This window comes from Lissotriton vulgaris, chromosome 8 (assembly GCF_964263255.1).
Source record: "Lissotriton vulgaris chromosome 8, aLisVul1.2, whole genome shotgun sequence".
In the NCBI taxonomy this organism is placed as follows: Eukaryota; Metazoa; Chordata; class Amphibia; order Caudata; family Salamandridae; genus Lissotriton; species Lissotriton vulgaris.
This window is the reverse complement of record NC_141696.1, coordinates 205744004-205761674: the sequence shown is the minus strand read 5'-3', so window position 1 is coordinate 205761674 and position 17671 is coordinate 205744004. Positions and strand designations below refer to the sequence as shown.

Below are 17671 nucleotides of genomic sequence, written 5' to 3'. Positions count from 1 at the left end.
ATAAACTTTGGTCTTTGACGTCATCGAGAAGTGTCCCGTGTCTCTGTTTGCCAAGGCAGGGGAACTCGAAGGCATCGGGCGTTTTTCCCTGACGCCGCTGGGTCCTAAAACCCGGTCCTTCAGTTGGCGCCCAACGTAGGGCGACTTCAGCTGTACCGGTCCAAGCCCGAAGATCGTGGAGAGCTTTGTGTGAAAATTCTGGAGGAAGGCCAACCACTTCATCGACCCCTGTATGTCGTCGTGGTCCGAAAGTCTTTGCTGCGAGGTTCCCCGCCTTCCGACGGCTACGAAGGACTGCTGCCCTGACTGTCGCCCTGTCTTGGAGCCTTAGACGTTTGTAGAGCGAGACGATTGACGGGTCATCTGGTGACGCCATCGACATTTCAGTTAAGTATGAGTGGAGCGTCTCCCAGTCCTTAGTTTGTTTTGGTATCCCTTTAGTGGATCGCTTTGATTTGGTACCTGCAGGCCCCAAAGCCAAGGGACTTGTGTATTCGCGAGACTATCATTTTGAGATTTCCCTTGTAGTTTGAAGCTAGACTAGTGAGCGAAGATGCCTGGTCTTAGCAGACTTGGAAAAATATTTGGTTGTGGTTGTTCTAAGGATTCCCGGTTAGAGGATTCATGTCCGATTCCTCCAATTGGAACTCCTACATATGAACTATATGTGAAGCATGTTGTGGGCCCTATTAGTTATAATGACATCTGGGTAAAATATACGAGGAAATACGGTGTCCTACAGTGGCCCCGTTACGGTAGTTTTGAAAATGAGATTTTAGACAATCTCGAAGTGACACTGTTCAAAAAGAAAGCCCGGCCGGCAATGTTTGACTCTTTCCGCATATGGCGCAAAGAAGTCAAACAGAAAGAAATTAAATTAGCAAAGAAGAATAAACGAGAAAGAGGTATGTCAATGGTGCAAGCTACTATTGCGTATAGGGATAATGAGGAAGAGCAAGAGAGCGAACAGATGCTTAGGGTTAGGAAGTTAGCGGTAGATAGATGCTACCCAGTTTTGCCGCCTAAAGAGCAGGAAGAAAAGAAAGATCTTGCGAAAGATCCTTTAATGTTGCATTTACTGAGTTCGCCCCCCCTTATGCACAGAATGCTACGGCACCACCGCCACCAGTTGTGGCTGTGCAACCTCCAGTTGTTGTGCCACCTGTAATTCCTCCACAGCCAGCTCCTCTTCCGTTGGCTACTGTTCCTTTGGCGCAGCCTCCTCAGGGGCCGCCAACTTTGCCTCCCCCTTCGTCTGCTACTCCTACGCCTATCTATAATACTCCTTCTGTTCCGACTATGGATTCTTCTACTATTGTTCCGTCTTCCCTTATTCTTCTATCTTCTCCTTGTGCTAGACAGAGAATGACTGCTGCTTGTTATGGTTTCCTTTCTCCTTTGTTGGGACAATTGGGTATGTCTCCTGTTACTGAGCGTAGACAATCACGTAGTCAGTTGCCCGATACAGATGAGCGTACAATTTTGGATCACATGGCGCGCAGATGGGTTACGTATATTTCCCAGTATGATCTTGAGGGTATTATGGATGTTTTCCATCAATGGAAAGCACCAAAGCAACGGTACGTCTTTGAGATGATGTGTGTGTTCCTCCATGAACAATGGGTTGATGAAGTAGGACAAGCTCCTTCTGAGTTGTACCGTATACGTTCTAAGTTTGCGAAAGGGACCATTGTGAGTCTTCTTGACATTGAGAGAGCAGTTGCGACGTTGTTGTCATTCCGTAATGATACTCCTTCTGAGCGATTGTTTGAGCCTGATTCATCAGTTAGGAGAGCAGCGCGTCAATATCCGATGCGAGAGGTTCCTCCAGTTTGGAGACCTGCTGATCCCAATGCTGTTCCACCTACTCTGGGGCACTTTCAACGAGTATGGGTACATGTTCCTTGGAAGCGTGTTGAAGTTTTGGCAATTAAACAATCTTTACCTGATCCGCGCAAAAATCCGGCGGGATATTATAAAGAGCTCTCTCAGACTGTGGGTTCGTGTATCATGAATTTAGCAGACATAGATATGTTGTTTGGAAATGTTGTTCCACAGCCTATTTGGAGTACGATTCGACATACGGATCATGATCAGGAATTGGGTGATACATGGGTTAATATCACTGCAGCTAATGATAGACAAGCTGGAGGTGCTAAGCCTGAAGATCTTATTACTCAACTCCCTGGTAGGATTATTAATTACTTGAAGACTTTGATGCCTGAAGTGCGTGTTAATTGGGATAAGTTGTCTGCATGTAAGCAGAAGAAAGACGAGACTGTGTCCGACTTTTTCACGCGGTTTGAAGAGACTTTTGTAGAGCATAGTGGTCAGGATATGGCTACTGAGGGTGGCCAGAGATTGTTCGTTGACAAATTCGTGCATAATCTGCTTCCCGAGCTGTGCACTAAGTTGAAGGATTCCGAGAGTGCTTGGGCTGTTTCCATGTCAGCGCAGATTTTAGCTACGGCCCAGTACTATGAAAATAGGCGCAAAGATGAGTTAAAGAAAGCGGATAAGAAGACTAAGGATTTGAAGACTAAAGTTCTTCTACAACAAGCTTATCCACCCAGTACTAATAATCAGCACGATTGTCAGCAACCTCAGCAATATTCGAGAAACTCGAAAAGGAACGAGTCTTCTCAACAGCGTTTTCCGTTTGGGCCTAATCAGTGTGCGTATTGCAAAGAAGAGGGCCATTATAAGAATAGTTGTCCGGTTTTGTTACAGCGCACGAATGGTTCTTCTGGTGTACGAGGTCGAGGTGCTCAACAAGCGCCTAGAGGTAAAGGTCGAGGACAGAATGGACGTTCTTTGCCTCCACAGAACTCGATGAATAGTTTTGATCAGCAGCAAGGTTTGTCTGGTAGGACAGCACAGTACTATACAGACGATTACTACGTCCAAGGTGAGGAAGTGGATGGTAATGATTGTTAGGACAGCCATGGACAAAGAGAGGGAGTTGTTTCAGTTCCAGTAGATCATAGTGGACCTTATGTTGAAGTGATTGCATCAGGTGTGTCAGAGCCTTTTCTGTTAGACACTGGTGCTACAAAGAGTTCTATTACACACTCTAAACTCCCTAGCGCACCTTTGTATGGCTTTGACAATGTTTCTGTATGTTTTTCTGGCGCCCCGGTTACAAATCCGATTTCTGCTCCATTGTCTCTTTCTGTTGGACCTCGTAAGTTTGAAGCGCCCCTCATTTTGACTACAGGTTGTAATGAGAACTTGTTGGGATTGGATTTACTGAAGAGATTGTATGCGACGCTGTATTGTTCTCCGTCAGGAGTACATCTTACCTTGGGTGAGAGAGTGATCTCTCCGATGTACATTTCGAAAGACAGACTTCCACCTGAATTTTCTTCTTTGCCCGATTCATTGTGGGCCACTGGTCCAAATGATGTGGGCCTATTGGAAATTCCTCCATATGTTGTGACACTGAAGGCGAATGCTAAGTTACCGCGCATTCCACAGAACGGTATCTCGAGTGATGGTGAGCGTGCACTTTTAGCTATCATTTATGATCTGATCGAAAAGGGTGCGATTGAGGAAACGAGAGGTAACGTGTGCAATAGTCCCGTTTTGCCTGTCCTGAAGAGAACTGATGCTTCACAGCCTCCTGTATATAGGTTTGTGATCAATCTTCGCGAAGTGAACAAGATTGTCGTTCCACAGTTTCCTGTTGTGCCTGATATCACAGCTTTGTTGACTTTGATTCCGGCTACTGCCACATGGTTTTCGGTGATTGACTTGAAGAATGCTTTCTTCAGCATCCCGATTGCCATGGAAAGTAGGGACATCTTTGGATTCTCTTTAGGAGGACGAAGTTTCCGCTTTAAGCGCGCTCCTCAAGGCTATTGCGAGAGTCCATCGATCTATAGCCAAGCTTTGAAAGCACAACTTGATCTGTTGGTTTTACCAGATGGTGCAGCCCTTATTCAATATGTTGACGACTTGCTAGTTGCTGCTGACAGTGAAGGGATTTGTAGAGAAGCTACTTTGTCATTGTTACGCCACTTATCTAATTTTCATCACAAAGTTTCTCTCTCCAAGTTGCAATATTGTCGACAAGAAGTAACCTATTTAGGTCACCTCTTATCGAAGGAAACTGACCCCAGAGAGAATTCAAGCTATTGCGAAAAGGAGTGTTCCTACAACACAGAGAGAAGTACGTGCGTTTTTGGGTATTACGTCGAATTGTAGACAGTGGATCCCTAATTTTTCTTTGCTAGCGAAGCCTTTGATAGCTCTTACTATTAAGGATACTCCAAATCCTATTCCTTGGACTGACGAATGTCAAAAGAGCTTTTCTGAATTACGTAATGCGTGTTGTTCAGCTCCTGTGTTGGGTACTCCCGACTACAGTAAGCCTTTCACATTGTATGTCCACGAGAGAGAGGGATGTGCATTGTCAGTGTTGACTCAACAGTTTGGCGATAAGCAGCGTTCATGTGCTTACTTTTCGTCGACCTTAGATCCGGTAGCAAGGGCGTTGCCGAGTTGCTTGAGAGCTACAGCAGCAGCTGCTGTTTCGAATCGACAGTCTGCTGGTTTGGTTATGGACAATACGTTAGTGGTAATGGTTCTACATGCAGTGGATACCTTGTTGAACCGTACCAAGACACAGCATTTAACTAGTGCTCGGTTGTCGGGTTACGAGTTGACCTTGTTAGCGAGTCATGTGCACATTAAACGATGCAACACGTTGAATCCAGCCACGTTGCTGCCAATTGCAATTGAGACAGATATTGAAGAACAACATGATTGTTGTTTGAGAACTGAGGAAGAAACGAAAGGGAGAATAGATCTTAGGGATACTCCTCTTCCAGCGTGTGATGGTACTTTGTGGGTTGATGGTTCGTGCTTTAAGTTGCCAAATGGTGATACGACTGCGGCATATGCTGTTACGACTTTGCATACGATTGTTGAAGCTGCACGTATCCCACATAATTCAGCACAAGCAGCGGAGTTGATTGCATTAACGAGAGCATGTGTATTGGCGAAAGGAAAACGAGTGAATGTGTATACTGACAGCCAATATGCGTTTGGTGTGGCTCATAGTTTTGGGCGTTTGTGGCACGAACGTGGGTTTTTGACTTCGCATGGAACGAAGATTCAGCATGGGCAGTTGGTGAATGAACTTCTTGAATCTCTTACTTTGCCATTGCAAGTAGCGATTGTGAAATGTAGTGCCCATAAGAGAGTTACGGATGATGTTGGCTGCGGAAATGCGTTTGCGGATGAAGTTGCGAAAGAAACTGCGAGAAATGTGATGAGACGAATGTATGTTGCAGGTCCGGCGAGATGGGTTCCAGAAAAGAGTATGTGTGAAGATACGATTGGGAGTGTGAAATCCATTCATGCTGAAACTACAGAGAAAGAGTTGAATGAATGGAGAGAAAGTAAGGGTAGATTGGACTCGAATGGTTGTTGGACTGATTTGTCTGAGCATCAAAGATGGTTGTTGCCCGACGCAAATGTGCTTCCAGTTGTTACAATGGCTCATGGGATGGCACATATTAGCGTGAAAGGGATTTGCAAGTTGTTGGCTCCGGTTTGGCAGAATGCGGGAATTCCAAAATGTGCAGAGAACTTGGTTAAGAACTGTATGGTTTGTTTGATGTATAATCCTGGTAAGGGAACTCCAACACCAGCTGGTCATTTTGCTCCTCCTACGTATCCGTTCGAGGCTTTGCAGCTAGATTTCATCCACATGGAGAGATGCAACAACCTGAAATATGTTTTAGTGGTTGTTTGCTCCTTTTCTAGATGGGTAGAAGCTTATCCTCTTAAGGACAATACTGCCTTGTCCACAGCGAAAGTCCTAATAAAATAATTTTTCCCGAGAATTGGAATGCCGAGAATTATCTGGAGTGACAATGGGAGTGAATTTGTGGGTCAAGTCATGAAGAAAGTATGTGAGGGACTAGGAATCCGGCAGAAGTTCCACGCTGCAAATCACCCCTAATCAGCTGGATTAGTCGAGTGCTATAATGGCACTTTGAAGTTAAAGTTAGCCAAAATCCAAGCGAGCTCTGGTTTACAGTGGCCACATGCTTTGCCTTTAGCGCTCCTGTCCACAAGAATGACTGTGCATTCGAAGAATGGGTTTGAGTCCATACGAGGTTGTCTTTGGTCGCCCAGCGAATATTTGGGGTGTGCCAAGGCCAACTAAATTCAGCGAGATCGAATACCCTGTGTTGCTTGATTACTTGCACGAACTGACGGCTAAACTGCGTGTTTTACACCAACAGGTTCATGAAAGTCTACCACAAGCTTCTGGAGATCCAGGCCACGCTATCGAACCTGGAGCCTGGGTCTTTGTGAAGAACTTTCAGCAGAGCAAGAACGATCAGCCCCGCTGGACAGGACCACATCTAGTTCTCCCGTCTACACGTTCTGCAGTTCGAGTGCAAGGCAAGAAACACTGGATCCACTGCGTACATTGCAAGCGGACACCATTGCCCTTACCGTACGACCAGTGGGTCCAGGAAGGACTCCCAGACTCTGAAATAGAAACTGTTCCATGATTTTTGCCATTCAGCGATGTCTGTCTGATTGGTACAAACTCTGAGAAAGAAATTGACGATCTTTTGCAAGAAGCTGTGCCTCCTCTGAATCGATTGAACACTACTGAGCCTGATCTTTTGTTCAAGGACCAAACATTGCCTGGAAAAGATCGTTATAATTTGCGACCAAGAGTCGTGAGACAAATAAAAAGATAAATTAAGTTTTTATGATTTTTCTGTTTGCAGGTTAACTCTCCACCGAGGATCTACTTATTTTTGTTTTTCGAACCGCCACCCGGGTTCAGCTGTAGGGTCGCGGTTGATAAGTCTTTGGAGTGCAAGCCTGAGACAATAGGTCGAAGGTTCTGGTTGGCCTAAGGGAGTTGCCCTGGGTTGACAGAGGCATTCCTTAGCATAGAACACCCTACCATCGCGAGCAGCATATTTAGTTGGGATGGATTTCTTCGAGTTGGAGAGACCTGTAAGGACAATGACTTTTAAGAATAAGATATACAAACTGATATCAAGGAAAAGTTTTTTAATACTATGTTTCTTTTTGCTATTGAGTTTAATGATATTTTTAATTGTTTATGTGACATTCTCTTTTAAAGTGACGTTTGTTCCCACTGTGCAACCTACACCTCCACCTACTATTTCTTCTCATTCTTTTCACCCTTTGCCTGAACATGAGGTAGTCAGACGACTGGAATTTGCCAATAATTTCTTTATTCAACTTTTGCACCAACACCAGTTAGTGATGAACACAACGAACTGTTGGATCTGTGGTCTAATGCCCCATACGACTGATAAAGGTATTCCGTACTTGGTCTTGCCTTTTAGTTTAAATGGTTCTATTTGGGCTTACAGAACAATGTTCATTTATGCCCATAGCGTCTATCCCCAACGTTCAGTGAAGGACAATCCAAAGAATAGTGCTCTAGTCAAGGGTTTAGTTGATATGATTAGAGGGATTAGTTCGTATGAGACTATTCCGAGGGATGAGACACAAGCATACATTGGTTGGAATGTTACTGGGTATGGAGTTAGTCTGAGTGTTAACCAGCGAGCGAAAAGTTCTCCACCGATTTGGATAGTGCCCCATCAGGGTCGCTATTGTCTGCAGGGTAATGGCAAGAATCCGAGAGCTCAGCTAGGGAAGAGCGTTTGTACTGACACCTACGTATTTACGTCTCAGTCTTCCCCAACATTTCTAGCCGCTAAGGGTACCTACTTTGTTTGCTACGACAAAGCATATACATGGTTGCCCCCTGACTTTTCGGGCACATGTTTTGTTTCTTTCCTGTTGCCTCCCACTTTTACAGCTGCGGCAGATTACCATAAGACGAGAGTTGCCAGAGGTGTTTTCAGTCAGGAAGACACTGCAGGGCAAGAGTTGGGAGATTTCTTTAAGGGTTTTCTGCCATTCTGGGGACCGATGGCTAACAGCAGGAACATTCGCCAGTTGACGAGAGTGGTTGAGTCCACCATAGTCTAAACTGCCGGTGCCCTTAGTAACCTGACTGCTGAGCTCCAGTCGGATAGACTTATGACACTTCAAAATAGGGTCGCCCTTGATGTCATACTAGCAGATCGAGGTGGAGTATGTAAACTGATTCAATCAAGCTGCTGCGTTTTCATTCCAGACAACGCTCCGACAGTCTTTCAGGCCATTTCCAAGCTACATAAGATCTCCGATTCTATTCATTTGGATAAAGGAGATTGGTCGTTGATGGGATGGTTCTGGGGATTGATATCCATCTGGGGTTGGAAGATTCAGATGGTCATTGGGATGGTCTTAGCTATCCTTTTCCTGTTCTGTCTCTGTGTACAGTGTGCTCCTGCTATTTGTGGCCTCTGTGCTACTTCGTGTGCAAGGAGACCTGTCCAGAGAGAGGTACTAAGTACTAGGATGATGCTACAGCGACATATCGATGATCCAATGAATATAGATCCAGATTCAGATTGACATGGGTTTGGGTCTATTGCCTATGTAAGGGCAAAAGGAGGGTCTGTAGTTCCGTAGTTTATGGGTGAGGTTCGGTGGTTCCGAACCCGTTCAATAAAGGTCGTCAGAAATAGACGATTTTGGTGTCAGCGGACCGCAAATCACTAGTGTGGTGTGTACGAGTGTTTTCGCATTAATCGATCGATGAGAACACTACGTATTTAGGGATTTCATTTGAACCTTCGGGTTCCATTTTGTGTGTGGCAGCCATTTTGTGTGGTTGCCCTCACATAGGCCGATGACTGCGGCCGAACGAGTCTTTGGGACACGTACACCTTAGCTGACTCCTGAATGACCTGGTCGAACTGACTCCCGTGCCCGAGGCTGACCTCGCTGAGCCAGTTCCTTGTTAAGCAGCTGGTCAGATAAGGATCAAAGAGCAGGACATGCTGAAGTTTATAATACACTGCACCCACCTTTCTATCTTGCTTCCAATCTATTTCTGCTCCTTCCTTTACGACATAATCACTGATTTGGGTTGAGGTTGTATGATGGGTTCATCCAGCCTGACTGAACAGGATATTGGAATGTGCTTGGTCATTTCTGGTGGGCTGGACAACGGAAAGTGGGATTGTCGTCATGCGCTACTTTTGAAATGTCATGTTTCTATTGGTCAGTTTGTATGTAACCAATGCTAATCTGGAATGTTGCCCGAGGCCTGATTTTTGGCATAAAAGACCATGCTCCGCTCATTGAATTTGTGCAGTCTCTAGCGAACCACCCGTGTTGTGCTTCGTAGATCTCTGTTCCTGGTTGCAGCCAATAAACTTTGGTCTTTGACGTCATCGAGAAGTGTTCCGTGTCTCTGTTTGCCAAGGCAGGGGAACTCGAAGGCATCGGGCGTTTTCCCTGACGCCGCTGGGTCCTAAAACCCGGTCCTTCAGTGGACGCCCAGACCCACGAGCTAGGTTAGCGGACTGCAGTTTTAAGGCGATGTAAACAACAGGTGCTTGTTACCACAACCCACACGTGTTTATTTAGTCTTCCCTGCGTGGATGACGAGAACAGCATTGTGAGGCAAAGACACTTCTGTGTACTTTCTAAATAACATATAGCTTTTGAACACAATAAACTGTATTTGCATCTATTTATCGCATTTCACGAGCGACAGTCCAGCTTGTTTATAGTCAAGACAATCACTGCACCTACTTGGGTACTCTCTTACAGACAGTCCAACAGCAAGGGATGCTTCGTGAAGGATCCGCTGCATCCATGATTCCACCTGCTAGGGGTAACCGTGACTCCTGGAACCACTAACACAGTAGCGTCTTAGCCGTCTGCAAAGAGCTTAAGCGCCTCGTCAATGGTCTTAAGCGCTATCCAACTCCCTACATATATACTGGTGCCATAGCTAACCACAACGAGCACCCGTGACAAAGGGGTGGAGGGTGAGCAGATTAACTCCCTATCGTGCAGCAGGTGGTAAAGCAGAGGTTGAGAAACCATTTAAACCTGCACTGACAAATACAGCAGGTTTTTTTCATTAAAGGCATTAGGCAACTTTTTAGTTTTGATAATTATTGGTGTCAAAAATAGCCAAAATCAAACACCAGCCTAATGAATTATGGAAATGCATGCATCACCAATCAAGTGCCCGCAAAGGTCGTGACATGCCAGCCATTATGGCCTGATCGTACTTAGATACATGCACATGCATAACACAGTGGCCTTTTTATTTAATTTACTAATCCAGCTTAATCGTTGCCCCCCCCCCCACCAAAAAAAGTGTGCAAAAGCGAATTTAAAAGACATTGATAAAATCCGATCTTTAAGTCAGTAAAAACTTTAGTTGTTTTTATATTTACCTCTGGTTCGCCTTGGGCTGAAAAAGCATTGTAGGGTGGCACCATATTCGTAACATTCTCATATCCCTGAGGCGGTGGCTCGAATAAGGAGGTATTAAAGATCTATAAAAAAAAAAAGAAATGCAAGCTTAAATTATCTGCACGATGTAAGATATTTATCCACTTCACATAATAGAAAACAGTTTAATGCTTGCAGAAATAACAGCCGTTCAATGTAGCTCTTCAATGCTCACAATAAAAACTATAAGCCGGAACAAACATGGATGGTAATCCAAAATGCCCGAGTTCGAAGCTTGAATTTTGCTCATTCTTTACAAACTGGAAATGGCATTTACATCACGGGCTTCACCACGCATGCCATTTCAACGCAAGCAGAACAACGCTTGCCTGAGTCACATATATGCGTGGTTGAGGCAGTCAGCGCTCTAGATGCAGAGCGGATGGGCTGGGGGAGGAACAGGAAGGCTCGGGACAGGAAGGACCAGGAAGCGGCTTGGTAAGTAGGGCTGGGGGTGGGGGATGGGGTCGTATTTAGGGCGGGGGTCGCTTTTAGTGTTCAGGGCGGGGGGTTAGGGCTGGGGTTGGGCTAGTTTTTAGAGCTGGGGCTGAGTTTTTAGGGCTTAGGGTGGAAGGGCAGTTTTCATGGCTGGGGGCCAGTTTTAGGTCTCACAGCAGGGAGGCCGGGGAAAGGTAGCTTTTTGGGCAGGGCTGGGTTTTAGGGCTCAGGGTAGGGGGTTGGGGTACTTTTTAAGAATAGGGTGGATATATTGCAGGGGGCGGGTTTTAGGACTCAGGGCATGGGGGCTTGGTTGTGATCTTTACCACGCATATACCTTTACCAATCATGCCTTTACAGCGAAATTCACTGTAAAGGCATGCGTGGTAAAGATACGGTCATTATTAAGTCCATGTTGTTAAGGGTTGCGTGGTATAGGGATTCGTCGTTCTGCCATACAACCGTTACAAACAGATCAATTTGCAATCAGTACCACAGTACATGTAAAGTAACCCTTCCTTATGGTATCAGGATAATGGAAGTCACCAATGAGTTCTGTGATCATGTAGAAGGAAAAGGTCAAAGGTAGAGTTCTATCACATGCTTAGAGAGCTAAATTACAACACACCATATACATTTTATGTATGATAGGAAATAGTAATGACCAAAAGATTTAAACATAACCAATCAATATTTATTATGAAGGAAATGGCTAGCTTTAGACTACACACAGCCTCTAGCTGCAATTGTGAGTAAGATATATATTCCTAAAAGGGCTTCAATGTAAATGGTGTATACACCTACACACTCCAACGAAAGACGAGCAACGACGTGGACCCTGAACCGCCAGGCTCCACTCTACTACGCATGAACCCGCCCGTTTTTCTCCTTTTTACCCCATTACCAGACGGCCATATCAGCTTCCGATAACCCTCGTACCGGGTTGGAATTATCACCAGTTTTTAAATACCATCTACAAGCGCTTTAAGCCCTGAAGAGTCACAGGCATTGACCTGTTGACGAAACATGTGTCGGCTGGCGTTTTTTTTCACATGAAAATCTTCATAAAAACCATCCCTTAAGAAAACCACTGGTGTCGACCACTTCATTGTATACAAATGTATTCACTTTTGATCAAACATGTGTGCCCAGGATTGTGTTTATATTTATTGAGTGAAGGGCTTTCAGCTCTTTCTCCTGTTTCAGGGGGTTTAGGTCTACCCCTGACCTGGCAGCACCACGTCCCTTTTTTTCTCCGTATGTCCACACCTGACGAGGTTACCTGTATGAGCGCCACTTTCCTGCTACCCCAAAACCCTATGTAGAATTAACTGGTAAATGGTGTATATTATGGAGACAAATGCACATACCCCTATTAAGTATCATCTCAGAGGATGGATGGTTCTCCACCTGCTTATCAGAATTCAGGGCCGGAGGCCTCCCCTGCGGAGGGTCTGTATCTGGATGGATGTGTGTTTCTGGGTGTGTCTTTGTGTGGCGCGGATTGGGAACAGGCATCGCAGCGACTGTTCCTTTCACCACCTTCCCCCCTACTCCTCTTTGCCTCTCTTGCGTGCCCCATCCTCCCCCTTTGTGTAGTGTGTGTGAGTGGAGGGGTTCTCTATCATTAGAGAAATATTGATATAGTTACCTGCTGCCACTGCTCAAGTTAGTATAATATTTTGTTGTTAAGTTGTTCTTTCATTCACTATGTATTGCAGGTTTATTAGGCAACCTTCACTGTTATTGCATGGGTTCTAAAGTACAGATGGATACTACTCCACCTTACTGAAATCAAAAGTACCTCCTGCATTTTTACTGGAATTAAATAAAAACATGTTTAAAACAAAAATCATGCTTGTTATGACACTTTGTAACCAATTAGGTACCTCTACTATCTGCTGTGTATAGTTTTTTCATCTTTGCAAACTGCTAAGACTACAATGATCATTAGATACCCTTTATACGTAGTAAGAAATTCCTTGATGATCTGCCCTGAAAAACCTAACTTTTGGCATGAAAACAAACATTGGAATGGTTGGTTAGCCCTAGTGAAATCAGAATGTTTAAGGATAACACATATACAAGTATCCAATTTACCTCCAATTTATTCAGGGGATTACAGAAAACCCCAGGAAATACACTTCTTGGCTGTAATGTAAAACATGGGGGGTTGTTTTTTAAGCCCACTAATCAAGATCTACTAAACTATGCATATCTCCACTCTAACTTACAGCAGCATGCTCAGAAATCGTACATTTCCACAATTATTTGATCAAGTAGAAGAAAGAACAGGTAGACATGTATTCGATTTAGGATCGACTATGTCCACAGAAATAGTCGCACTGGAGCTAGGCTGCTTTGTAATTTAAGTATTTTGAGATTTAATATCTCAGGTGCTTAAATTGACCCAGTGGTGGTTGATGAGGTCACTCAATTTTGGAGACCAGCAATTATTTCTCTGAATCAGACATTCACCTAAAGCAAGAAAGTAAAAAACAAAGCAGAAAGAAAGGGGAAGCAAAAGACAAAAAAACTGTGCTAAAAGGAAAAAACAGGAGCATGGCCTGCAAGAGGGAGATAAAATGGCAGTGAGAGTTTGGTAGTGAATTAAAGAGGTTTCACATGGATTTTAGACTATGCAGTCTTGTGTTTACGTGGTGACATTCAATTGCACTGGCTGTGGGGTTCTGGGAAGAGCTGTGGGATGCCTAGCTGGGCCCGCCGCAGGAGATCACTGCACATGCATGGACTGCAGCCCCGCTCTGCTGTGCCGCCATGCTGCCAGCCAGGTTGCCGGGTAGCGTTTGGTTGTATTGGGCTCTAACTCTGATTAGGATACTCCAAGGCCATCACCAGGGACTCAACGGTGACATTCAACCCAGTGAGTAAGCCACTGAGCACCGGCAAGAGCTGGGGGAGGAGCAGGGAGCAGGGAGCCCTGGTGCCTGTGGTCCACCCTCATGAAGAATAGGCAGAGGTTTTTGGCATCATGTAGGTCCCTCGCAGTGCAGCTTGCTCCCGCCTGCCCCACACCGACCTTGATTTGCTCCTGCCAGACACCTCCAGTCACAGCCCGTATGAGTTTGGCACAGGAGAAATATAAAAGATGCCCAATGACGCCAGCCGGAGAGTGGTTTATGCCCATCAACACAGTTAGGTAGAGGGGGTGAGCACAGAGGGAAGAGCAGCGGATAGTATCGCTGTGTCAAGGTAGATCCCCGTGCCCGCGAAAGCGGCCCGACTAGGTCCAGGTGTGGCTTGCAGTGCCCAGAATGTTTCCACCTGTTCCTACTGCTCGTATAGCTCCCCCTCCACCTCGCTCATAAACTCACCGATTGAGCCGCAACCAGGTGCTTTGGCCACTGCTTGCCTGCAGCCCACCAACACCAATACAAACACAATGAGCTAAGATACGCTAAATAAGACCCACCGAAAACAAATAGCGCTGCAATCCAGCACCACAGACGCAACTGCTTTGACACTGATGAAGTCTGACAATGGGCCAGCTACGAGCTACGCACTGCTCTCTCATAGGCACTTCCAAGATTGCTAGGTCTTACTCTCTGTTTGCGCAGTGAGCCCAGGAGCAAAAAAATCTTCCAGGATAGCTGGAAGCTATCGCACAGAGTGTTCATTCAGAAACAAATATTTGAAATAACCAAAGGTGTGACAGTTTAAATTCACATGAACAAACCAGCTGCCAACAACAAGACGCTTTCCTGGCATCTATCAATTGAACACTGGCAGCAACATTAAATGGTCTTACATGGAATTCCTATAATCTGGAATTACAGATGTACACCCTGCAGACCATAGCTTCAGCATTAGCTGAGATGACAGCAAACATAAGCAAGTTAGAGTTGGGGATAGCATTCCAAGGTGTAGCGTGGTGTACCAATGCATACCAATCGTGGACAAACTTAGCTCACTACCAGAGGTGCACTCCTCACAAGTCTCCAATCTAAAAAGCGTCCAGAGCACCCAGAGTATTCAGGTGTCATCAACGAAGCCCACCACCCACTATCCGACTTTCCCACCTGAGAGTAGTGCTACTGAACAATGCACTATGAGCATTATCCAAGAAAGCACTATGGGCTCAATCGTAACAAAGGTAGCAGAGAATTCAAGGAGGACACCATTGCTATGGGCAGAGGTAGTAGTAACAGGCACCCAGATCACATCCTATAGTCACGGTCAGCCAACCAGAGTGTAGCACCATTCCACAAAGTTCCATGGGCACAAATCAAACCAGGACAGCAGAAAACCAGAGGAGAACCACACCAGCAAGTGCAGAGGCAGCTGGAACAGGGGCTCAAAATATATTCACACTCACTTAAACTGCTTTGGGATACAGTTTACGGGCACCCCAGTAAAGGAACACAGTAAAGACAAGGCCTTATCATGAAGGGCAAGAAGTGCATGAAAAAGCACACTAAAAACCTGAAGAAAAAACAGCCTCATCTCTCACTCGAATCCCAATAGTCATCCGGGAACCCAAATAGAGACTGTTGTAACAAGGAAGGCACCCACAGAGACTAAGGTCCAATATTCTCAATCCACCACATTCACCGCTCAGAAACTATTCCCAATCTTTCAAACCAAACTTGTAGGGAACAAGGCATCCACACTAGACACAGCACACAGAATCAAAACGCCAGGAGCCTCTGAGGTCTTGCAAACTAACTTTGAAGAAACCATTGTAAACACACCAGAAGCAGTCCACAAACTAAATCGCCAGATGCCCCAGAGGTCCTGATGGGTATGGCCGAAGGGCTCACTGAGCACAGCTCAAAACTTGAAATCCTCACCTGCTTCTACTCAAACAGAGCCCAAGAGACATCCACCACCAGGCCGCCTTTTAGTGGGGGAACACCTTTTGTGATGCTCAACAGGATCAAGCACTCCAAGGTAGGCTGGAGCCAACTGTAAACAAAAGCCCAGATGGTTCTAGTGACGCCGCCACCGGTGCACCAAAAAGTAATATCACAGTATTTACTCCAGAATATATCTTGTGTGGAAGTATGGATATTTTAAAGAGGGCAAACATTCAGCAAATATGAGACACATTCCAACCACAGTACACTACACTGCTGAAGACTTAAAACGCAACCAATTTAAGACATTTGCCAACTACGCAACTGGTGATCCCAAAGAATCTACCCTGGCTACATGGAAGGGCAGAAAACATGCCCAAACGATCCTGGCAGAGAAGACCACATTTGCTAGCTGGGGGATTCTTTTAAAGGACCCCCACCTAGAAAGGTATCCTCACATGTTGGCAGGAACTGCCATCTCTCAGACATTTAATTCCTAGGAGAACGGTAACAACACATGACTGCTGCAAAGACATCCTGTCAATATTGAAAATTCAGTGCTCCTTTGGTTCTAGCAATCCAATGACAACTCACACAATGATATCAGATCCATCAGATCTGCATCCATCATATGAATTGTAAGACAGCCACATCCAAGACAAATCATGCCACAGCAAGGATAGGAGCATAGATGAATTCTGCAGTAAACAAAATAAATTCATATGAAAAAAACTGCTGGCAGCAAGAAGAGGCTTTCCTGGCATCTATCAATTCAACACTGGGAGCCACAATAAATGGTGTAACATGGCAATCCTATAACCTGGAATTACTGATGGACACCCTGCAGACCATAGCTTCAGCATTATCTGAGATGGCAGCAAACATAAGCAAGTTAGAGGTGGGGCTAGCATTCCAAGGTGTAGCGTGGTGTACCAATGCCTACCAATCGTGGAAAAACTTAGCTCACTACCAGAGGTGCACTCCTCACAAGTCTCCAATCTAAAGAGCGGCCAGAGCGGCCAGAGTATTCAGGTGTCATCAACGAAGCCCACCACCCACCATCCGACTTTCCCACCTGAGAGTAGTGCTACTGAACAATGCACTATGAGCATTATCCAAGAAAGCACTATGGGCTCAATCGTAATAAAGGTAGCATAGAATTCAAGGAGGACACCATTGCTAAGGGCAGAGGTAGTAGGAACAGGCACCCAGATCACATCCTATAATCAGACGGTCAGCCAACCAGAGTGGAGCACCATTCCACAATGCTCCATGGGCACAAATCAAACCAGGACAGCAGAAAACCAGAGGAGCACCTCCTAGCCTTCCCTCAGTACAAAACAAGACCGAGCCACAGAAGCCTGTCTCAATAAAGCCACTCACAGTCATCTCATGGAATGTCGCAGAGACAAAGTCCACTACCTCAAACAAAGAAGCACAAGCTTTTCCCCAGAGTGGAGATATCCTCTGCCTGCATGAGACTTGGGCTTCCGCACCACTATTAATCCCAGGCTTTACTGAAATGTAGCTCCCTGCCAAAAAGATCAATCTTTTTGGCAGGCCCTCCAGAGGTACTTCCACTTACAGAAATCTGGCGCTAAACATAACAGCTGAAAAAAATTGGACTTTCTACTGACTTGGCCCTAGCAATGCATCTCCAAGGGATAAAGACAAATAGGAGCAATACACCCATATTACTAATCAAAGTGTACTTTAACTGCAGAGACTGTCCAAGAATAGACAAGATGGTAGAACTAGTGCTTGCCTTGGAAAACCTAATCCACGCCCATCCCTCTGGCGAGTTACTCGTCACCCGGGGGAAATCAACACACGCAGGGTGAGGGAAAGTCTGGCGGGCAAGGGAATGGCAGATGCAGCAGGGAACATGCTAAATACATTCCTTAAAACTTACTGGCTAACCTCAGCACAAAAAAGGTCCTCCAGGGTAAACCTCCCAATGTTTTTTCAATAATGAGTCTACATTAGATTATTTGATCCTAAGCAACCCCCTCTTCTCACAGCGATCAGACTTTTTA

General features: G+C 45.4%; 1 protein-coding gene across 1 annotated transcript in view; it reads right to left on the bottom strand.

Moving 5' to 3' along the window:
• Nucleotides 1-17671, bottom strand: part of LOC147696877 (N-acetylated-alpha-linked acidic dipeptidase 2-like) — a 699908-nt gene that overhangs the window by 286207 nt on the left and 396030 nt on the right. Inside the window, exon 6 of the mRNA XM_086933985.1 lies at nucleotides 10323-10424. Coding sequence (XP_086790111.1) covers nucleotides 10323-10424 — 102 coding nt within the window. The remainder of the gene's footprint in view (nucleotides 1-10322; nucleotides 10425-17671) is intronic.